The following is a 22,920-nucleotide window of genomic DNA, read 5'->3' on the forward strand; positions in this document are numbered from 1 at the left end:
TCCATTTTCAGTTCTATTCAGCCCGCTTCACTCTGCAGTGGAGTGGAAAATGGCAAACTTGAACTGACATCCAACAGCTCGACTCTCTTTCTCAAAATCAAACATGTGGATTCATCTGACTCTGGGTTTTATTTTTGTGGATATACCATAAAAACACACCCAGTGATTGTCAGCTCAACATATGTACAGGTTCCAGGTAAGAAAGTGTGAATGTCATTTGGATGCTAGCAGAAAACAAAGACACAAGTACTTCTATTCAACAGATAGTAATGGAAAACTGTCAATATGATGTAGCACTAAAGAACTTTAGCCCCATTATATCTGTATATGTAGTGGTAGAGCTGATAACAACATGGAAGTCAGCCTGAAGCATTGTTCCTGCCCCCTTTTAGGCGTCATTATGCACATAAATACTGGTCACTGATGGAGTGAGCTTATTTATCTGTTTATTAACAGTTAAGCTTGATTTAATTTCCTATTTTGATTTCAGCCACATATCTACTCTTGAAAGTTAAATAACAGGCTACCTTAATGATCTGTCCTGCAGAAGAATCTGACGGAACACCTCCTAGTAATCTGCTGAGTTTCATCCTGGCTGGTGTGACTGTTCTGCTTATTCTGGTCATCATTGGTCTGATTGTTCAAAACCGAAAACTTAAGACAGGTACTGAGCTTGTCCTAAAAAATGTGAAACTAGTCTACCAAGGACAATGATTAGTTAACTGACTGGTTGTTTTGTGTTATTTCTTTTACTCAGCTGATAAACAAGAACAGAATCCAGAGCAAAGTGAGGTGAATCCAACTTTAACATTTACTTGTATGTATGTATGTATGTCTATATATATACCAATCTGCAAACACCATAGCTTCAACTTGCCCGAGAGTCCTGACCCCCACCAAAAATTTTCACCAGCCGCCACTGCGTACACACATTCTAACATCTTGGAGATATACTTTCACCAGGTTTAATGAATGAACACTGTCCATATGTCAATGTTTGTATCGGCCTCAAAAACTTCGTATCAGGATATATCGTGACTGTAACTGTTCTTTTCACAGACTCTTGACCCTGATGACCTGGACTACACCACGGTTGCATTTCAACCAAATGTTAACAGAAGAGAGCCAGAACCGGAGCCAGTGCCGGAGCCAGAGGTTATTTATTCTGCCACCAGATAGACTCAGGAGGAACTGACTCTGTATCATATGAATGCACTTTGAGGCTTGGCATGGCTGTTTGTTAGAAGAATACACACTGCTGCAGCATCGATACGTTTTTCCAATAAAGATCTGATGTTAACTGATTACTCAGCATTTCCTTTCTAATTGTCAAAATCTTTTTTTATCCAAACAAACATATGAGTAGTGTTTCATCGAGAAGGAGGCAGTAAGGACATTGTTGACTGTCCACATTATCTTATAGTAAGAGTTAGGTAGTGAGAAGCGAGTGAGGTACACATTTTATTTATTGAAAGGAAGAGACACAAGTGAGGTGAAAAGCATGACACCTGTGGACTAACACTTTTCAAGTAAAATAATCCAAAAGAACACAGGGGAAACAGGCTGACTTTCTACAGTAGCAAAAACAATATAAGTCCCCACGTATGTATAAAAGTTCATCGCATTAGTGCGGATACTGGATATAACTGAGATATAGTGTGCATGTGGTTGATGGTGTGGAAAATGTCTGGTGTGATCAAAAAGTTCTCAGACTGTTCCTATTGCAGTTGCATGGAGCATGTCATGGCAGCTAGCGTGTAACACATGCAAGCAGACGAGCACCTCAGGAGCATGCTTGTTGTTTCTTTAGACTTCACATGGGTGTTTGCTGGGAATTTGTTCCCTAGAGTTGGACTGTCAAGGCACAGTTCTACTGTAACGTCCTGAGGGAGAAGATTTTGTGCAAATGACCTAAACTCTGGCGTGATGGTGTATGAGTGCTCCAACTGCACTGTGCCACAAAGACATAATTGTCACTCTCCACCCATTGTGCTTGCAAGATTTAGGTCTGTGTGACCTCTTTCCGTACTCCAAAATGAAATGTTGGATGCCATTTAAAGTCGTCTGTTTTTCAAATGAACCTGAGATCCATCAAGAAAAACCACAAGAATACATTGTTCATTGTTTTAAAGTAGCGTGAAGGTGAATAAAAATGAATATTAGAGGGAGAGTAGTTCCATTCTTGTACTCACTGAGGCTGCAGATGCCCTAAAACTACTAACAAGGTCAAGTTAAACTCCATATGTACTACAGCTCTAAAAGTTCTTTAAAGAAGGACAGACTATATTAAAAATACAGGCCCAGAAGTAGATCTTGAATACATCTGTGATCATTGACACACAAGTTAGAGAATGTATGATTGTGAAAGTAAATTTAGTGTACCTCTGATTTCCAATGAACCTAACTGCATGAACATGAGGTACAGAACGAGCTATGGTACCAGCAATCAAACCGCAATGGCAGTCATCCTTAAGTGACGCCATGGTCAGTGTGCTACTTGTGTATAACAGATGGACACGTGGTCTGACATGAAAAGAAGCCGGTTTTGTTCGGAGCACATTCTTTGGTCAGATGTTCCTGGGGATCCACACCTCGGAGGACCTGTGCTGGGCCAAAAACACCTCTGGCCTGGTTAAGAAGGCTCACCAGCAACTCTACTTCCTGAGGACACTGAGGAGGAACCACCTGTCCACCGCAATGCTGGTGAACTTCTACTGCTGTGCGATAGAGAGCATCCTCACCAGCTGCATCACTGTCTGGTACAGGAACTGCCCTCTCACTAGGAACTGCCCTCTCACTAGGGCTCTGCAACAGGTGGTGATAACTGCCCAGTGCATCACAAGGACTCCACTCACAGCCAGTGAGGGCACCTTCAGGAAACGCTGCCTGCATTGAGCTCGCAGCATCCTCAAAGACTCCTCTCACCCCAACCATAGACTGTTCAACCTCCTGCCCTCCAGAAGGGGGTTCAGGAGCCTCCGGGCTAAGACCGGAACAGCTTGTATCTCAAAGCTGTCACCTTATTGAACTCTGCCTGCCGTTAACCCCCGTCCCTCACCCTCCTTCACACTCCTCTCCCCTCCTCATCAACCAAAGCAATACCCAGTATCTGCATTAATTATACATTGCACTGTAATTACTGTGTACTGTCACAGATTATGCACTGGTCTTGTTAATATCCACTTCACTGTTGTATTGTCAGTTTTAATGTCCATTGCACATATCCATTTGTAAATATACACCATGCCATATATTCATGTACATAAATAGGTAAATATATATATATATTTTAACCTGCATTTTATACTCTGCACTTTTGCACTTCTGGTTAGATGCTAACTGCGTTTTGTTGCCTTGTACTTTTACATGTGTAATGACAATTAAATTGAATCTAGTCTAATCTCTAAATAAAGGCCTTCAAGTTGAAACAAATGCAGCTTTACTGAGTACATACCAGCTGAGTGGGATGTGGGAGCCCCTGCTGTTGTTTTACTGATGTCTTGAAGATGTACGGCCAAGTTTGGTTTATCTTCGGAACTTTGCGGTATGAATTTGTGATGCAGAGAGCTGAAGGCCAGGCTTCCTCTGGTTGACACCTCACCAATGAAACAAACATCTCACACTGTGCTGATTGTTATCACACAGGGCAGGTAGGACTCAAACTTCTACACAAATGTGGAGGTTTGTATTTTTCCTGCTACAGAGGAAAGGCAGCCAATGTCCACTGCTTCCTTTTGAATTCTGTTACTGTAAAGATTTGGGTTTACAGGCCACATGATTTTTTTTTAAATCTCACTTCACACTCTGTGCTGTTGCTTCCTGTCAAAAATGTGATGTGCACCTCATTTGTGCCTCACTATCACACTTCTGTTTAAAGAAATAGGCTGTGACAGAGAAAAAGAAAGTGCTTAGTGTTATAGATAAAAAAAAACAAAAAACAAACAGTTCACGATGAATTAGCATTGCATCTTTATTGGAAAATTTTCAGCAACAGATGTTCCTCTCACAAACAGTCATGCCAAGCCTCAATGTATATTCACATCATACAGCACCGGTTCAAGTTGTTCTGCCTGAGTCTATCTCGTGGCAGCATATATAACATTTGTCTCCTGCTCTCTTCTTCTAACTTTTGGTCGAAATGTCACTGTAGCGTAATTCTGGTCATCCGAGCCGAGATTCTGTGAGAAGAACATGTACAGTCACAATAAGTCCTGATAGATACGTTTTTGACTTTTACCGATATTGAAATTTGGCCAGTGTTCATTTTTAACATTAAAAGCTGCTTTTTGACAAATTTAATAAGTAAAACATTTTCCAGAAGTAGTTATATGTCATTTCTGTACAGCCATTTCTTTTTAAGTCCAACACACACACACACACGCACACAATAGAAGTATATACTTAATGAATCTGTATCAAACAATACACAGAAGTATACTTTAAAGTTGGATTCACCTCACTTTGCGCTGGATTCGGTTCGTCTTTATTAGCTAAGTGACAGAAATAAGACAAAACAAATGGTTAGTTAACTGACTGTCATCTTTGTTAAATTTGTTTCGCATTTTTTATTTTTTTTTTAAATGATTATTGACACGAGGAGCATTAAAAACAGATAAAAGTTAGACAGTTTAGTTCTTAAAAAGTACCTGAATGAAGTTTTCTGTTTTGAACAATCAGACCAACGATGACCAGAAAAAGGAGAACAGTGAAACCAGCCAGGATAAAACACATCAGCTTTGCTACGCCGTCGGAGTTTTCTGTAAGAAAGACCTTCAAGGTAAAATCTATTTTTGAGAATTCAAATGTGGCTAAATTTAAAGTGGAAGAAAGTCAAAGTGGCTCTTTTATATTCAAATGGTTCATCTCTACAGTGAAGGGAATCTTTAAGAAAGTCTTACGTTCGGTGTCACAATGAGGTTCGTCGCCGCCTTTAAAAGAAATAATTAGTACAATTACTAACAATAAGTTTGTATTACATTACATTGTAGTCACAACAGCCACTTTGTTGCATACAGGAAGAAAGTTATCATATTGTCTTTGCAGTGTAAGTAGAAAAATAGCCAAACAATAGGAACAAAAAGAAAGTAAAGACTTACCTGCAACTTTTAAATGTGTCACACTGAAAAGTAGGCGCGGACTTTCATAAAATCCACAGAAATACTGTCCAGAATCTGATGAATCCACTTGTTTGATTTTGAGAGAGATAGTAGAGATGTTTGAGCTCATTTCAAATTTTCCACCTTTGAATCCATCATAATATGTAGGCTTGCCGCTAGATCTGATCATGACGGAGATGCAATCGACCGTGGCTCTGTTGTCCAGTCGGAACCAGAATGTTACACACTCAGACTTGGAAATATTGGAGCACCGCAGCGTGACGTCTTCGCCAGGCTTGACCTCCTTGGTCTGAGACTCAGAACCTAAGACAGAGATCCAGCCTGAAACAAACAGCAGGGACAGCAGTAGAGTTACTTGCTTTACAGTAACATTAATACAGTTAAAACAAAGTTAGGAGTAAAGGTGAGTACTTACAGAGGCTGCAGAGGCTTACAGCTGCTATGAAGGTGAAGTTCATCGTTGGGTGCATGACTGACGCTCTGCACTGTACGTGAATGATGTGGGACCCAGGAAGGGGCTTCTAAATACAAAGAGGTGGGGTTTTGTGTCGCTTCACCTTCAGTCGAAGAGAGTTAGTTTTGGTGCTACAAACCTGCTCTCAGACAGTGTTGTTGCATAGTATTGCGTAATGTTCAAAGCAGAATGTATACGATGTGATGAACAGAGACGCATTAAATACCAAAATTCAACTTCATCTTCATTTCCAAAATAGTTAGAGAGCAATGGTGACATTTCAAAGTCAACGCTTCAGAACAATAGTCCATAAACCAATGGATGACGTCATATACAGTCTGTGTGCAACTTACACATCAAATAGAGGTAAATAAAAATGAAACAGAAAGACAAACGGATTCCTTTCATGTGTTTTGTACCTGAACTGCAGTCTTCCTGCTCTATGCTATTGAAGGTTACAGATGTCATGACCTTTGGTTTCGCCATTTATTTCCCGATTTTTATTTTGGAATCCCTTTTCCTCATATGTCGCTTGTGTTTTTACTTCCTCCCTTTGTCTTTTTTTTCCTCCTCTTTTCATTGCTTCCATTAATTTCATCTGTGTCGTACGTCTCCTTGATTAGTTTTCTGTGTCTATGTATTCCCATGTCTGTCCTTGTGATTTGTCAGTTTATCTACCTCACGTCCACCTGCCTGATTCTCCTCGTCTGCTTCTTGTTTTTCCATTTAGGTTTTTGTACTGGGTTTGCTTACCTCCTGTTTACTTTCCTCATCTTTGCTTCTCCCCTGATATATATTTTTTTAAATCCTGGTTTTGAGTTTTTGTACCCTTTTGACAACATAAGTAATTTGTGTTCTGTGGCACCTGCTGTTGCTCATTGAGACCAGTGGCATTCCAGGATTTCAGCTAACAAAGTCGCTCGGCTCAGTGATGGAGACTGCCTTGAGGAGAAGGCTCACTTTCGCAACCAGTAGGCCTCAAATGACGAGCACACAGAAAAGGCTGGTAAAGAGGTTGACAGGACCAGTAAAAATCTAGTAGGAACAGGGTTCTTTGTGCACAGCAAAGCAAGATGTTGGTGAAACTGGGGATTCTCAGCTCATGGGCAGCAAATTTTCAAAACATCAGTATGGCCTGGCTAAATTTAGAGCCGTTAATTGCGCAAATGTTTTTCTACTAATGTGTTGTCAGTAGCTAAAGGAAGCTGGGCCGATGAGAACTTTTTTTTTTTTTTTTGATGCTCCATTGCCCACTAATGCAGCCACTGTGACCAAGCGTCTATTTTTGGATGGCGACTGTGACAGACTTAAGTTAGCATTAAGGCGGCTCCTTTTCTGTTACACCTACTGAGGCTACGCTGTTCACCAGCTGTGCTTTCTCAGATGAAGACTGGGCTAGTGTTGAGTCAGTGAAGCTGCAAAGGCTAAACGTTGCTGGGTAAGCTTTTCAATTAAAGTACATTTTGAGCCAAGCCCTCCAATGTAGGTGTAGATACTTGGGCATGATGGAGGGTCGACTTTGACCCAATGGGCCTCTGGAGTTTGTTGGACCTGTTGGAATGGTTTTTTCGTGAATGCTGCTCTGCATAAATGTGTTTAGATGCTGATATCGGGGATGTGGTGAGCTGAATGTTCTTTTGTGGATGATGTCTACACTATTACAGTGGTTGTGAGTGGGAATAGGGCTGCAACTACTTATGTTGATTATGTTGTCAATTAAGCAATTAACGAGATGTTTGGTTGAGAAGAAATTGTTTCCCACAGCCCAAGATGACCTTGTTTAATGTCTCGTTTTGTCTACAACCAAAGATATTCAGATTACTATCACAGAGCTGTAAAGAAGCCACAAAATATTCAAACTGAAGATGCTCTATTCAGAGAATTTAGACTTAGTCCTTTAAAAACATACTTAAAATAGTTCATTTAAGATGTGTTAAATGACTAATAATAGTTTGGAGCAGTCCTGTTTCTTTTGGCGTCCATATTGGCAGTGGATTGATTGACCTGCTGTGATGTTCAGACAGAGGTGCCCTTTGTAGACACTTGCTGCTAACCCCTATACAGGCATGACTGAATCAAATTGTGTTTAAAATCGGTAACTGCATCCCAAATTCCATTGTGGCTTAATTGTTATTACCTGGATTGGTTTGTTGATTACACACGTTCTCCACTCCTGATGCTGATGAAGGCTTCATTCACTGTTTAACTTTCAGACTCTCAGTACGACTTCATATCTGAAGACTCTTACACATTGTTCTCGAATGTGAAATCAAAAAGCACCAAGTGTAGTCGTTAAACTGTCTCAGAGGAGGTTGATATAGTCTGCTAATCTTTCAAGTTGTAGCTTTCTTGATCTTTGCACTTGCTATGCCTTTGAATGTGTGGTTTTGGTGAAAACCAGTCTTCCTGTGGTTGAGACTTTTCTGTTGCTATTGTTGCCTGCTGGTTAGCTTCTAAACTTGTCAAGAATAGAAAACACAGATTGTGTTTTTTTTTTTTCTTTCAATTTGTGACCAAGATGATGGCTTGTGTTCACGCTTTTTACTTCAGGTGTTTCCATCTTAGTTGTGTTATCAGACACACTGCTGTCTCTTCCTGTCAAGTCCTGTGTACCTCCCTCACTCCTCCTCTATTTCAAGGTCAACATTCATCAGTGTCCCAAAAACAAATGAAGAAAAAAAAAAGAAGCAACAACAAACCGCATCTTTAAAAGGAAAAAGTATATTTTGCAGAAATAGTGTAACATTATTACAAGATCACACCTTGACAAGATGAGTGCCACTGAAAACATTAATTTCGCCATTGGATGCATTTGAAGTAGACCCCATCCAGGAGTGGTAGGAATAGCAAGATTACATTGGTGAAAATAACAACACAATATATCACACTGAATAAAAATAAGCATGCACTCTGAACGTGTCAGCTTTCATATCCAAATTAACTCTCTGCTTACTTTTACGTACAAGTCATGATGGCAATCTCACCAGCTCGAACCTAGTGAGATTTGCGTATTACTTTGAACATAGCTGAACTGCACAGAGTCACGCTAACAGATGGACAAACAAGTGACGAATTTCTGAGAGAGAGTTGCATTTCCGCATGTAGCACACCAGGCTAACTTCATTAATTACTTATCGGTCTCAGTCATCAGATGTAGATTCATGCGGCTTTCTGCTCCCCTTTCACTACCTGTGTGTTGCCATTTTCAAAATCCCTTCGCTGTGGCCAACTGCTGCTAAGCAGCAACCTACAGGCTAAAAATGGCAAGTTCTGCCAAGGAATCGAGTTGTGCATTAAGACAAGCCATCTTGCTTCTTTTGGTGGAGTAGCCATTTTAATGATTGCACTTCCTGCATGCAAATTTGCCATCAAAACAATTTGCAGGGACGTTATCGTCACATCCTGGACTAGGTACTGCCCAAGATGACTGTTGCTGGTGTGAAATAAATACAAACAAATCAGAATATTTTTTTGACCCTATAGCAGGATAATATGTGGTACAGCTAGACCGTTCTTCAGTGCTGTCACAGAACAGTGGAGATAGGTTCAGATATGCAACACACATTCATACTTCCAATTATTAGTTCATAAATGACCCCAACATGGAGATAAAATTGGTTGGGATCTTACATCAGGCGTCGCTGTGGCCTTTCCTCAACTTCTGATGGATGTCACACAGATCTGTCAGATGCAGCTGAATCATTTGTCACATAGTGAATTTAGATGTAGAATTTTGCTTATTAGTGCATTATTATGTCATTTGGTGTCCTGTCACATGTTGGGCGAATGTCAGATCTTGTCACTGTCTGAATAAAATGCTAAACAATGTTGATGTGACCAATGTCTGATTGGCAGATCGCCGTCACTTTAACAGATCGATGAAGGCAGCAGTGTTACATATGCTATATCTTCCCCTTGTTGCAGCATAAATAAGCGCGTTTCCTCTTCTTTCCTGCCTTTTGGATGGAACATCAGCGCTGCAACTTTCAGGTCAGACTCCAGTTTCTGCAAATGAGAGCCAAACAGTTTTCACAGAGTCGACCTTATCAGAAACAATCCAATCATCAAGTTCTGAATCAAAGTGATGGAACTGACTTATACATTCAATCCACACCAAATCTTAAAAGCGGATTCACCCACAGTATTGTCTTCATGGATTTTCTTCAACACATTTCACCTGGTGTTTTGTCTTTACCTTTTACTTTTGGTATACAAAAGATCCAAAAGGATGAATAAGGAAACATACAGTACCTGTCCTGAACCTCCTTTTGACGACAACGCCAATGATGATCTTGTTGAGAACAACAGTCACGCCGCTCAGGATCACGCTCATCAGGCTCACTGATTCACCAGACTCCTCTACAGAAGCAGTGTCACTACCTTTACAAATGATGATGACAGCAACATTATTCGGTTTTATTTATCTGATGTAGAAAATTCCTTTACAAGCTAACAACGTGGAAACAAGATACTTCACACATTCTTACCTTGAACCTGTACATATGCTGAGCTGACAATCACTGGGTGTGTTCTTATGGTATATCCACAAAAATAAAACCCAGAGTCAGATGAATCCACATGTTTGAGTTTGAGAAAGAGAGTCGAGCTGTTGGATGTCAGTTCAAATTTGTCATTTTCCACTCCACTGCAGAGTGAAGCGGGCTGAATAGAACTGAAAATGGATGAAATACAGCGCGGATGGGTTCCGTTGAATAGTCTAAACCAGATTATCTGAGTAGGAGAACTGGAGAAGTTGGAGCACAGCAGAGTGACGTCTTCACCAGGCTGGACCTTCACCGTCTGAGACTCAGTAGCCGACAGAGAGAGGCAGCCTGAAACAAACAGCAAAGACAACAGTTTTAGTAGCTTGGACATAATTTAGAGTACACTTTTTGGTAGAAATTCAGAACCAATACTTACTGAGGCTGCAGAGAAGTAAAGCGGTTCCAACGGTACACCACATCATCGTGTATATGAAAACCTTTTGTTCCAGTGCAAAGCTTTCGGTAAAGAGGAGGGCTTTATTTTCTATGTTTAGTCTGTCGCTCTTCACCTTCACCACATAACTTACCATATCATGCAGAGATTGTGTTCTGTTTTCAGGGAAGCACTAAGACAGGTAAAGGCTTGAGGTGCACCTTTTCTGCCTTTTTGCCATCATTGCAGCATGCATGATGCTAATTAAGGAGATTAGACGATCTGGATGTGAGTTGCAGTGATGCAATGCAAAGATGTTGGATTTGAAATTTGCACCTAAGATGTGTTACTGATAATAAATGAACCAAATCTTCCTGCGGTGGTGTGCATGTCCCGCTGTCAGTCCTAAATATGCTAAGAAGACACTATCTTTTGGCCGTGCAGTTATATTGCCGTATACGACATTTTATTTCTGCAAGCAGGGTGCTGATATACTACATTGAAAGATAAAGACATGAATTGAGCTTGGGAAGAAGGTAAAGGTTTAAAAAGAAACGACCTCAGTGCTGATGAGACTGATACGATTTGCAGATTGTAAAAGAAAGAAGCGTTGGTGTGAAAGTTGTGCAGCTTTTGTTGCATGTGGTTTTATTGCAGAGAGCTAAAGGCTAGTCTCTCTGTGGTTTTTGTTTTTTTGTTTTGGCTGATACACAGCGTTGTCACCACAGTGGAAAATTTCTGGGGGAGGGGGCACAAAAGTTGTGGCTTGTGTGCATGCAAACATAGTCGAGAAAAAAAAAAAGAAGAAAGCTTTGTATTTTTAATAAGCAGGTTCACTTTGTTAGGATAAAATAAGATTAAAACAATAATATTCAGTAAATTCAGGAATATTAAGTCTAATGAAAATACAGTATTTGCTATAGTAAACCTTGACTGCTTGTGTTTTGTAGTAAGGCTGCCGTAGAATCCAGGCGTTCTATGAGTTCTGGTTATCAGGAGACTTTGTTTTTTCTTGTTGTTCATTATTACCGACAATTTTTTTAAAAACAGGAAGTCGATTGTCGCCAGGCCTGACGTCTTCCTGTGGTGAGGACCTTTGTTCTAACACATACAGTCAATGTTTGACACCACAAGTTGTTCCATTATAGTTTTTTAAAAGTACATACAAGCTAAAGGTTGATTTCATTTAGTCAAAATCAGGTCTTCTCACTGCTTCTTTTTCTGCTTCTCTGTACAGCTCGACTGACGGTGGAGGCATTTCAGTTGTGCTCAGACCACACTGTGCTGCCTCTTCCTGTGAAATGATGTGAATCTCATTCACACCTCCTCCTCCTGGCAGACGATTCGACCGCCCCTGTGAGCACGTTTGACGCTCGCAAGTAGGAAGTTAATGAGGACAGACACAAAGCAATGCCAGTTGTCTATGGCTATAGTAGCTTTATTACAAAGAAATGATTTCGTCATCACCCATATAGCAAAGCATGCCTATCTGCTGGCAGTGTAAATGACACGAGTTTCCACTTCTCTGTCTGATGCAGGCCTTCTGTTTCTCACTGCTCTTGTCACCAGCGCTGCAGAGTTCAGGTCATAGGAGTCCAAATTCTGTAAATGAAGTACTTTGAATCAAAAAACACTGAAAACATCACAGACTGTACTTGTCCTACTTCTGTTTGTTACAGTCTGATACTGTATGGGAGACAATCAGTCATAGCCAAACTTCTGTGAAGCCCAGGAAAGGCCTGAAGGCCACCAGGTTCTTTTGACAAATTCATATTTGGTCAACCTGGCCTCTGTTTAAGGGCAGTGCACAGCAGCTTGCACTGAACAGTTCAGACGCTTAACCTGTCACTGTCTCCTATGCAGGATGACACGACATGGCAACAAAAAAATGTTAACCCTCTAAACCCCAAAACTTTAAAAAACATCACTTATATGATACCATTTATCAGAGTTAGAAATTGTAGGAAGACATAAAATCATTGACTTTTTAACTGTCCAAAGCTCCATAAACTCATGATGTGAGATGTTGGGTTCCATCAGCTAAATCTAAGCTCAAAATGGTGATATTTCATCAGCATCACTTTATTCGCTCATCTCATGCTTTCAGGACTTAAAGGATCTTCTGCTAATGTGTTGGCGTCTGATACTAAAAGACACCTTCAGGTGTCTCATGGAGTCCATGTCTTGAAGTGTCAGAACTGTTTTTGGACTTATGCAGTATTTGGGAGGTGGTTTCAATGTTGTTGCTGACTGGTGCAAAGTCATGGCAAGTGGGGTGATTTAAAGGTCAGATAAGACTGAGATACGCTTAAAAGAAGTGTAAAGTAGTTCAATATGCGTTCACTACATCGACTCTAGTCTTTCAAACAGCAATGGAAACAAGATGAACGTGATAAACTACTTGTTCATAGCAACAGAAAGGACTGCCTCATATGTCGGATGCTAAGGAAACAGTTCTCATGGTCTCTGATGTTTGTGGTCTGTGGTGGAGACTATTTTTGACAAATACGTTTGTCACCTCGTGCATGAGTGTATTCTATATATATACTTTGTACATTTTAAATGTCTAAATAGAGCAGCTGCTTTAATTTCATGACAGTTACAGTGTTTTGATGCTGTCCAACAGAGCTTTTAACTTTCAAGGCCTTTTGGTTTTCACCTCTCTTGTGCTCAGACCACACTTTGCCGTCTCTTCCTGTCAAACGCTGATGTACATTTCACTCCTCCCACTGCAGACCACTTTGCTCTGTCCGTGAGAGCGTTTCACACTCATCTCTACCTTCTGTGACTCCTCCTCTATCACAATGAGTTTTCTTTCTCCTCTCAGACAACAAGCAGACGTAACAGGAGAGACAAAGACTTTGACCACAGCACAGACAGAAAACAAGCTCAAATATGTTCAGCCTGAATACAGAAACTTTATTTTTTGCTCGGACTCATTTCACCCCACACACACACACACACACACACACACACACGAATACATCAGCAGGTGAATATGAAAAAGCCTGAGTTGAACTCTGAGCTGCAGTTCCAGGTGCGTCCTCAGTTTATCTGGTGGCGGCATACACAACATGAGGCTCCACTGCTCTGACAGGTGCAGGCCTGCGGCTTCTTTTCGATCTTGCCTGGAAAGTTACAGCTGCATAGTTCACGTCATCTGACCTCAGATTCTGAAAAGTAGAATATTTAGAGTCACACACTGTATCACACACACTGGAGCTTTGCCACAAATCTGTGCGGCTTTGAGTCGTAATCATAGTTTGGTTAATTTTGTCACGGTGAAAAGCAAAACCTGAATATTTAGATACCATATTAAAATATATGGTAGAGACGCTGAGTTATGATTGTATAACAGAACCAGTATTGCTATAACTTACAGTGGTTGCACTGGATTTTTAAAAAATCACTTATTTGCTGCTATTTACTGTTTTCAGCTGTACTTTGGAAACTTTATGCAACTAGCTGGTATGGTCGTAACAGCACAGGAAAAAGTCTCAATTTTCTAAAGTAAAATCAATCCTTTGGAAGTACAGCTGTTGGATTTTGTTTACATTACTGTTAGCAAAATCACCAATATTTGAACTGCCAGTACCACATTTGAGACTGGACAATAGTTTTGAAATCTGATTGAAGGTCTCTTTTTAGGGTTGAAGAGGTGAGAGATTATAACTCTCTGCTTGCCTGAAGTTGCTGTTTGACAATTCTACGATTTCATTTGACAGACGCTTTTATCCAAAGCGAAGTACATCTAAGCGCAGATTCAACACAAGCAAGGATTGTTTTCGGTTTGTCAAGTGCCAAGGTGTTCAGTGGCGAGCTGGGTCTTTAGTCTTTTCTTAAAGACTGAGAGGGAGTCAGCAGATTGAACAGAGTTTGGTAGCTTGTTCCACCAGTGAGGAACCACAGAGGAGAAGAGTCTAGCTATTGACCTCTGGCCCTGTTGCAGTGGTATCAGGTGGTTTTTGTTGGTCGAGTGTAGTGAGCGGGAGGGAGTGTAGGTCTGAATGAGAGCGTTCAGGTAGGAGGGAACTGTTCTCGTTGTGGTTTTGTAAGCAAGTGTCAGGGTTTTGAATTTGAGTCGCGCAGCAACTGGAAGCCAGTGAAGCGATCTGAACAGCGGGGTGACATGTGCTGTTTTTGGCTGGTTGAAAACCAGACGTGCTGCTGCATTCTGGATTATCTGCAGAGGTTTGACCATGGATGCAGGGAGGCCTGCCAGTAAGGAGCTGCAGTAGTCAATGCGTGATATTATGAGAGCCGTACCAGGAGTTGTGCTGCAGATTCAGACAGGAAAGGTCTGATCTTCCTGGTGTTGTACAGGGCGAATCGACATAACCGAGCAACAGAGGCCACATGAACCTCGAAGGTTCGTTGGTCATCAATCATGACACCCAAGTTTGTGGCAGATTTTGTTGGTTTGAGTTGTGTTGAATCAAGCTGGATGTTGATTTCTTGTTGTAGAGAGGGACTAGCTGGGATGACAAGGAGCTCAGTCTTAGACAGGTTGAGTTGAAGGTGGCGTTTTTTTCATCCATGCTGAGATGTCTGCAAGACATGATGAGATCCGGGCAGAGACCGTGTGGTCGTCAGAGGGGACTGACAGGAAGAGCTGGGTATCATCAGCATAGCAATGGTATGCGAAACCATGGGCCTAGATTATTGCACCAAGTGAGGTTGTGTAAATTGAGAAGAGAAGGGGACCAAGCACTGACCCTTGAGGAACCCCTGTGGATAGGTTGTGTGATTCGGACACTTCTCCCCACCAGGATACTCTGAAGTATCTTGCTGAGAGGTATGACACAAACCAGCTGAGGGCAGATCCTGAGATGCCAAGCTGAGTCAGTGTGTGGAGAGAAGGATGTGATAGTTAACCGTGTCAAAGGCAGCTGACAGATCTAGCAGCAATAGAGCTAAAGACTGTCCAGCAGCTCTAGCAGAACGCACTGATTCTGTTTCAGATAGATGTGCAGTCCCAGTAGAGTGACCCCGTTTAAAACCAGACTGATATGGGTCATACAGATTGTTGTCACAGAGGAAAGTAGAGACTAGATTGAAGACAGTTTGCTCAAGTATTTTAGACAGGAAGGGCAGTAGTGGAACCGGTCTGTAATTTTCAACCTAGGCTGGGTCGAGTGTAGTTTTTTTAAGTATTGGAGTGACTGGAGCTTGCTTAAATGTAGCAGGGAACACACCCGTAGCAAGTGAGGAGTTGATGATATGTGTTATTGCAGGGTTAAGTGCTGACGCCACAGGAAGAGGTTAATATAACAAACGATGTACAAAAGTTTAAAAAAAAGGGTTTACCTCACTTTTTTCTGCCTGTGATCCTCCATTCACAGCTAAACAGCAAACACAAAAGTCTGATTACTGACAGTACTCTTATCTTTGGACTTCTCAGTTTGGAATGTGCAACAGGTTCTAAACCATCTGTACCTTTCTGAAGCTTCCAGATTTGTACAGCCAGCACAATGACTACTATGGTGAGCCCAGCAGTCACACCACCCAGGATCACGCTCATTAAGTGTGTCGTTCTGTCAGGTTTGTCTACGACAAGAACATATATTAAACTGTAAAGTTAAGCTTTAGATATGTGGTTTATAATGACATTACTACAATAAAATGTACAATTTAAGATCCCTACTGACAGTCTGATGATCCCCTTCATCATTGGATTCATTATTTCCTGTAAAGAAACATCAGCATTATATTATTTCATATGAATTTACCCTCTGAAACCTGCTGGCAGAGTTTAAAGGCATGTTTTCTTATTCAAAAAATGACACAAATTAGACCATTTATCAACCAGAAAGCATAAGAATTTCATGATTTTTAACTTTTTCACAGTCTCTCAACATATCATGTGTGACGCCTTGTTCTGTTACATGAAACTAACTGCTATATCTAAGCTTAACACTGGGCTATTTCCACAAAATCAATATATTCCACGTCTCATTCGGACAAATTGTTAGACATAAACAGTTTTTGCTGTGTTACTCAGTGCAATCAAGAAGCCTGAAGTTGACTCAGCTGGGACCAACAGTCAATATATTGTGTGACTTTCTGGCTTTTGACTGTGTTCGAACAGAGCAGAGAGGAGATGAAGAGAGAGATTAGAAAGAAAGTAAAACATAGCAGATCAAAAGAAAAAAAAAGCTGCATTTCTCATAAAGAGTATACAGAGGAGCAAGTTTTTAAAAGATACATTCAACATTCAAAGATTCTACATTTGCAAAAAAAATGTCTATAGTATGTAGAGCCACTATTTTCTTTCCAGTATTGCAGTATTGGCAACACCTGTAGCTACTTGGAAAAACATTCTACAAATTTATTAGACCACCACCGAATGTGAGGTTAATGCAACTAGCTTTTGTTGTGCACTTTCCATTGAGTTGCAGGACTTTATATTGCATTGAAAAATGAGTCCTCAGTCAGCAAAAATGTGATGGGAACAGAGCTGTTCTCACGCTACTGTGATAGTAAATTAAAGACATGCTTTTTATGTATTAATTAAAATATAAATTGACAGAGAACTTTATCTTACCTTGAATCTTTAGCTCAACTGAAGTGGAAATGACTGTGTGGTAATTTATGTAAAATCCACAGAAATACAGCCCGATGTCTGATACATCCACTCGCTTGATCTTAAGAAAGAAAGTGGTGACGTTGGAACTCATTTCAAATTTTCCATTTTGAAATCCATCACAGTATGAAACATTGGCGTCAGCAAGAAACATAGAGGAGATGCAGCTGGGCTTTGTTCTGTTGACCACTCGGAACCACTCTGTGGGAGTTATAGTGGTGGAAATCTTGGAGCACATCAGTGTGACGTCTTCACCAGACTGGACCTTCACAGTGTGAGACTCAGAGATGCAGCCTGAAACATAGAGCAGAGAGAACGTGAGCGTTACTGTAGTTATCATCAATTAATTGTGTTAGTTCACTTTCTAATCAGCAATTTTGATTTCTAGTTGTTTTGTTGCTGAGAATGACGAGGTTCCAGTACTTACTGAGGCTGCCAAGAAGAAACAAAGCTGGTTGCAACATAACGATCCTCATTGTGCAGGTATTGGTGTCACTGCAAGGATAGTTTGCATTACCCAGCCCCTATAAAGAGGTTTAGGTGGGCGGAGTGTAATCTGTTTTTCATCCTGCTGTGCGCAATACAATGTCTTTGCTTGTAGCACCAGTACCTTAAACATTAAAATATGGCTCAGTAGAAAAGTTCTGTGTTAGGAGCCCTGATATCTTATGTCATATCTGCATTAAGTGCATTTTGAAATAAAGATTATCAAAAAAGACTTGCAGATGCATGAAGAGCAACTCTTCGGCAACTCCTGCAAGTGTCCTCATCTCATCCCTCGTGGTCTGGTATGATGAGTAAGATGTAAAAACGAGACAAAGTGAATTTTTTGGGGGATTTTTTATTTTTTTTAAACTTCATGCTACTTTGTAAGGATACTGTTTGGATTATTTCCAAAGGTGTTCCATGATCTTTTCCTAAGGAACTGTGTGCAAAATGTGCATTTAAAAACCTTTTTTGGGCCTTGTTGGTGCACATAGCTGTCCTGGTGACGTTATCTCTTATTTTTAAACCTTTACAATTGCTTTTCCATTTGCATGTAAAGCAGATGTGGACCCTTGAGTTCTGGTTCCATGTAGCTGGTTACATAACAACAGTCAAAAAGGTCCGTACGTGGTTTTTATTTCTCAAGTTAGAAGATATAAATCTGTAACACATTATAGTTGGTTAGCCTTTGCTGGACTCAGATGATCCTTAATGAATATTTAAAACCTGCATTGTTAATATCTTAATAAAAAGATGGAAAATGTTGTTATTGTGGCCACTCTTTTCTGTCAGGAAGCCCCATGATACATCATGGATATACTGTATATCAGCTAAGAAGGCTCTGTAGGAACTGTGTGCCATTATTTCCATGTGAGTCCATAGAGGAGCAACTTTGTGGAATCAGTCTTCTTCAAGATGTTGAGTCATGATGCATGCTTCTGAGATTATGTATACTGTTGTGTGCAGTAAAAATCAGCAGGATCGTATCTAAGCTGAAATAGGGCAACAGGCAGGTTAGATCCTGGACAGGTCGCCAGTCCAGGGTGAACACAGAGAGACGCATAGCCATGCACACTCACACTTGATTTAGAAACTTGTTAAAACCAGTTAATCGGCTATTCGGCTATTCTGGTCCAGCCCTAAACTTAAGCATGTCTTTGCACTGTAGGAAGAAGCTGGAGCACCTGGTGAAAACCCACACAGGTGATGATGGAGAACACGCAACCTCCACACAGAAAGACCAGATCCAGCCGTGGAGGTGACACGAACAAGGTACTGCACCACTATGTCGCCTTACGTATGTTAATGTCGAATGTAAAGACGCTGAGGGACGACATGATCACCATTTATTATTATGTTAGACTGTGCTGGTCAAGGTGTGGGATAAGTAGGCAGTAAGTGATGAATCAGTCTTTGAAGTTAATGTGTTTTAAAAAAAAGGAACTTCGATAAGCACCATATTGTGATGGCTGGACAACTGGGTCCACAAAACAACAGATCTTGTGTGGTGTTCCTTGTATGCAGTGGTCAGTACCCACCAAACTGGTGCAAGGGGGAACACACTGTGAACTCATGACAGGGTTATGGGTGCTCACCAATGCGTGTAGGGAGTAAAGGCTGGCCTCTGTGTGCTGATTCCACAGATGAACCACTTTAGCACAAACTGCTCAAAACCTCAAAGCTGGCCATGATAGAAAGGCGTCAGAACTCTGTGCATCACTACTTCCTGTATATGGGGCTGCTTAGCTGGAGAGGTGCCCACACTGGTTGTTGTATCCAACAAAAGTGTTTACAGTGGCTACATGAGTGTTGTAACTGGACCATGGGCCAATGGAAGAAGATGGCCTGGTTTACTGTATCATGTATTCTTTCACATCATGCGTGTTTGTTGGTAAGAGATGGCAGCAGGAGGTGCTACAGGAAGAAGGCAAGCTGGCAGAGGCAAAGTGATGCTCTCTGAAAGCTTAGGTCCTGATGTTTATGTGGCTGTAACTTTGACACCCAGCACCTAACTAAACGTTGTTGCAGATCACATTCACCCCTTCATGGCAGCAGAATCTTTTAGGAAGGATAATACTTCCTGCCACATTGCAAAAGTTGTTCAGAAGTAGTTTGAGGAACATAACAAAGAGTTCAAGGCATTGACTTGGTGTCCAGCTTCGCTGATCTAAGATTTGCATTTGTGAGATGTGCTTGAAAAAGAAGTCCAATCCATTGAGGCTCCACCTCATAACTTCCAGGACTTAAAGGATCTTCTGTTAATGTGTTGGCATCTGATACTACAAGACACCTTCAGACTCGTGGAGTCCATGTCTTGAAGTGTCAGTATTGTTTTTGGACTTCTGCAGTATTTGGGAGGTGGTTTCAATGTTGTTGCTGACTGGTGCAAAGTCATGGCAAGTGGGGTGATTTAAAGGTCAGATAAGACTGAGATACGCTTAAAAGAAATGTAAAGTAGTTCAATATGTGTTCACTACATCGACTCTAGTCTTTCAAACAGCAACGGAAACAAGATGAACGTGATAAACTACTTGTTCATAGCAACAGAAAGCACTGCCTCATATGTCGGATGCTAAGGAAACAGTTCTCATGGTCTCTGATGTTTGTGGTCTGTGGTGGAGACTATTTTTGACAAATACGTTTGTCGCCTCCATGCATGAGTGTATTCTGTATATATATTTTGTACATTTTAAATGTCTAAATAGAGCAGCTGCTTTACTTTCATGACAGTTACAGTGTTTTGATACTGTCCAACAGAGCTTTTAACTTTCAAGGCCTTTTGGTTTTCATCTCTCTTGTGCTCAGACCACACTTTGCCGTCTCTTCCTGTCAAACGCTGATGTACATCTCACTCCTCCCACTGCAGACCACTTTGCTCTGTCCATGAGAGCGTTTCACACTCATCTGTACCTTCTGTGACTCCTCCTCTATCACACTGAGTTTTCTTTCCCCTCTCAGACAACAAGCAGACGTTACACGAGAGACAAAGACTTTGACTGGAACACAGACAGAAAACAAGCTCAAATATGTTCAGTCTGAATACAGAAACTTTATTTTTTGCTCGGACTCATTTCACCCACCGCACACACACACACACACACACACACACACACATGAATACATCAGCAGGTGAATATGATAAAGCCTGAGTTGAACTCTGAGCTGCAGTTCCAGGTGCGTCCTCAGTTTATCTGGTGGCGGCATACACAACATGAGGCTCCACTGCTCTGACAGGTGCAGGCCTGCGGCTTCTTTTCGATCTTGCCTGGAAAGTTACAGCTGCATAGTTCAAGTCATCTGACCTCAGATTCTGAAAATTAGAGTATTTAGAGTCACACACTGTATCACACACACTGGAGCTTTGCCACAAATCTGTGCGGCTTTGAGTTGTAATCATAGTTTGGTCAATTTTGTCACGGTGAAAAGCAAAACCTGAATATTTAGATACCATATTAAAATATATGGTAGAGATGCTGAGTTATGATTGTATAACAGAACCAGTATTGCTATAAATTACAGTGGTTGTACTGGATTTTTAAAAATCACTAATTTGCTGCTATTTACTGTTTTCAGCTGTACTTTGGAAATTATATAGCTGGTATTGTCATAACAGCCCAACAGAAAGACTCAGTTTTCTCTTCCTTGATAAAATAACTTCTCGCTCAGCTGATGGAACATTGAATGTGTTTCAGAGGGGAAAAGTAAAATCAACCCTTAGGAAGTACAGCTGTTGTTTAGCAAAATCACCAATATTTGAACTGCCAGTACCAAATTTGAAGATTAGACTGGAAAATAGTTTTGAAATCTGATTGAAAGTCTCTTTTTAGTGTTGTAGAGAATGAGAGATTCTGACTCTCTGCTTGCCTGAAGTTGCTGTTTGACGCCACAGGAAGAGGTTAATATAACAAACGATGTACAAAAGTTTAAAAAAAAGGGTTTACCTCACTTTTTTCTGCCTGTGATCCTGCATTCATAGCTAAACGGCAAACACAACAGTCAGATTAGCTAATTATTACTGACAGTACTCATGTCTTTGGACTTTTCAGTTTGGAATGTGCAAAAGGTTCTAAACCATCTGTACCTTTCTGAAGCTTCCAGATTTGTACAGCCAGCACAATGACTACTATGGTGAGCCCAGCAGTCACACCACCCAGGATCACGCTCATTAGGTGTGTCGTTCTGTCTGGTTTGTCTACGACAAGAACATATATTAAACTGTAAAGTTAAGCTTTAGATATGTGGTTTATATTGACATTACTCCAGTAAAATGCACAATTAAAGATCCCTACTGACAGTCTGATGATCCCCTTCATCATCGGATTCATTATTTCCTGTAAAGAAACATCAGCATTATATTATTTTATACGCATTAACCTTCTGAAACCTGCTGGCAGAGTTTAAAGGCATGTTTTCTTATTTGAAAAAAAAAAACAGAATTGTTCTCACGCTAATGTGATTATAAACTCAAGACATGCTTTACATGCGATAATTAAAAAGTAAATTGACAAAGAGCTTTATCTTACCTTGAATCCTCAGCTTAACTGAAGTGGAAATGACTGTATGTTCTCTTATGTAAAATCCACAGAAATACAGCCCGATGTCTGATACATCCACTCGCTTGATCTTCAGAAAGACAGTGGTGACGTTGGAACTCATTTCAAATTTTCCATTTTGAAATCCGTCACAAAGTGAACCATTGGTGTCAGCATTATACATAGAGGAGATGCAGCTGGGCTTTGTTCTGTTGACCACTCGGAACCAGTCTGTCTGAGTTGAAGTGGTGGAAATGTTGGAGCACATCAGTGTGACGTCTTTACCAGACTGGACCTTCACAGAGTAAGACTCAGAGATGCAGCCTGAAAGAAAGAGCAGAGAGAACGTGAGCATGATAAATTTAACGCCAACTGCTTTACAATTTAACATTAATAGTAAAGGTCTGGATTGAAAAGACAGTTTTCATGTTTTTGCTGCTGAGAATAATTCAATACGGCACTTACTCTGGCTGCAGACAAGTAAAACTGTGATCGCTGTGCAGCCCCTCATCCTGCTTATCACACTGTCACAATCAGGTCACTTTATATGTGTCATGAGCAAGGGGCGTGGAACTGAGTGCATGTTCCGAAATGGCTCAAAAAAAATGAACTCATCATGCATCATGGAAGACAGCCACACCTTAAGTCTTGAGTGTTGCACAAGAGTTTGGACATAAAATCAAGATCATATTTTGTTATTTATTCAGTATACAGGTGGATGGTACGGTGTTCTAACCATAACCCAAATCCTAACCCTGTTCAATTAGTTACTTTGCAAATCGCCTGTGTAAGATAAACCTGGTCCCAGACAGCACTGTATTCACCCACAGG

General features: G+C 40.8%; 4 protein-coding genes across 5 annotated transcripts in view; 1 reads left to right on the forward strand and 3 right to left on the reverse strand.

Moving 5' to 3' along the window:
* The window catches only part of LOC103361182 (uncharacterized), an 11,088-nt gene extending 9,784 nt beyond the window's left edge, over nt 1-1,304 (forward strand). The window contains exons 7-10 of the mRNA XM_008287200.1: nt 12-196; nt 548-664; nt 758-792; nt 1,060-1,304. Of these exons, the coding sequence (XP_008285422.1) occupies nt 12-196; nt 548-664; nt 758-792; nt 1,060-1,179 (457 nt within the window). The 3' untranslated portion in view covers nt 1,180-1,304. The remainder of the gene's footprint in view (nt 1-11; nt 197-547; nt 665-757; nt 793-1,059) is intronic.
* A 2,652-nt stretch (nt 1,305-3,956) lies between these two features.
* LOC103361167 (butyrophilin-like protein 2) lies at nt 3,957-5,598 on the reverse strand. Of its 2 annotated transcripts, none has more exons than XM_008287180.1 (6): nt 5,533-5,598; nt 5,097-5,438; nt 4,899-4,928; nt 4,647-4,757; nt 4,456-4,481; nt 3,957-4,178 (listed from the first exon to the last, which is right to left on the reverse strand). In XM_008287180.1, exons 1-6 carry the CDS (start codon nt 5,585-5,587, stop codon nt 4,077-4,079), a joined length of 666 nt encoding a protein of 221 aa, XP_008285402.1. In that variant the 5' UTR covers nt 5,588-5,598; the 3' UTR covers nt 3,957-4,076. The 2 variants fall into 2 exon arrangements, with proteins under 2 accessions (XP_008285402.1, XP_008285401.1); XM_008287179.1 differs by having other exon boundaries at nt 4,456-4,490.
* Nucleotides 5,599-9,562: 3,964 nt separating this feature from the next.
* On the reverse strand, nt 9,563-10,575 carry LOC103361183 (T-cell surface glycoprotein CD8 beta chain-like). The gene is made up of 4 exons (XM_008287201.1): nt 10,492-10,575; nt 10,059-10,403; nt 9,823-9,930; nt 9,563-9,576 (listed from the first exon to the last, which is right to left on the reverse strand). The coding sequence occupies exons 1-4, from the start codon at nt 10,535-10,537 to the stop codon at nt 9,563-9,565; spliced, it is 513 nt and encodes a 170-aa protein (XP_008285423.1). The 5' UTR covers nt 10,538-10,575.
* A 2,469-nt stretch (nt 10,576-13,044) lies between these two features.
* LOC103361168 (uncharacterized) lies at nt 13,045-22,601 on the reverse strand. Its single transcript, XM_008287181.1, has 6 exons — nt 22,555-22,601; nt 17,033-17,365; nt 16,133-16,174; nt 15,925-16,035; nt 15,796-15,830; nt 13,045-13,661 (listed from the first exon to the last, which is right to left on the reverse strand). The coding sequence occupies exons 1-6, from the start codon at nt 22,598-22,600 to the stop codon at nt 13,539-13,541; spliced, it is 690 nt and encodes a 229-aa protein (XP_008285403.1). The 5' UTR covers nt 22,601; the 3' UTR covers nt 13,045-13,538.
* Between the last annotated feature and the right edge of the window lie 319 nt (nt 22,602-22,920).

The sequence above is a fragment of the Stegastes partitus genome, unplaced genomic scaffold, assembly GCF_000690725.1.
Source record: "Stegastes partitus isolate 25-593 unplaced genomic scaffold, Stegastes_partitus-1.0.2 Scaffold489, whole genome shotgun sequence".
In the NCBI taxonomy this organism is placed as follows: Eukaryota; Metazoa; Chordata; class Actinopteri; family Pomacentridae; genus Stegastes; species Stegastes partitus.

Bases quoted from the DNA above. Each gene is read 5' to 3' on its own strand.
- LOC103361183 (XM_008287201.1), bottom strand. From the start codon at position 10,537: ATGATGTGGTGTACCGTTGGAACCGCTTTACTTCTCTGCAGCCTCA. The intron at 10,404-10,491 runs GTAAGTATTGGT...TGTTTGTTTCAG, and splicing joins TTTACTTCTCTGCAGCCTCA to GCTGCCTCTCTCTGTCGGCT. The intron at 9,931-10,058 runs GTAAGAATGTGT...CTGCTTCTGTAG, and splicing joins AGCATATGTACAGGTTCAAG to AGGAGTCTGGTGAATCAGTG.
- LOC103361167 (XM_008287179.1), bottom strand. From the start codon at position 5,587: ATGCACCCAACGATGAACTTCACCTTCATAGCAGCTGTAAGCCTCTGC. The intron at 4,929-5,096 runs GTAAGTCTTTAC...TTTCTTTTAAAG, and splicing joins GACACATTTAAAAGTTGCAG to GCGGCGACGAACCTCATTGT. The intron at 4,179-4,455 runs GTGAATCCAACT...TTCTTCTCACAG, and splicing joins CGAATCCAGCGCAAAGTGAG to AATCTCGGCTCGGATGACCA.
- LOC103361168 (XM_008287181.1), bottom strand. From the start codon at position 22,600: ATGAGGGGCTGCACAGCGATCACAGTTTTACTTGTCTGCAGCCAGA. The intron at 17,366-22,554 runs GTAAGTGCCGTA...TCTATGTTTCAG, and splicing joins TTTACTTGTCTGCAGCCAGA to GCTGCATCTCTGAGTCTCAC. The intron at 16,175-17,032 runs GTAAGATAAAGT...GTTTCTTTACAG, and splicing joins AGTTGAGCTAAAGATTCAAG to GAAATAATGAATCCAATGAT.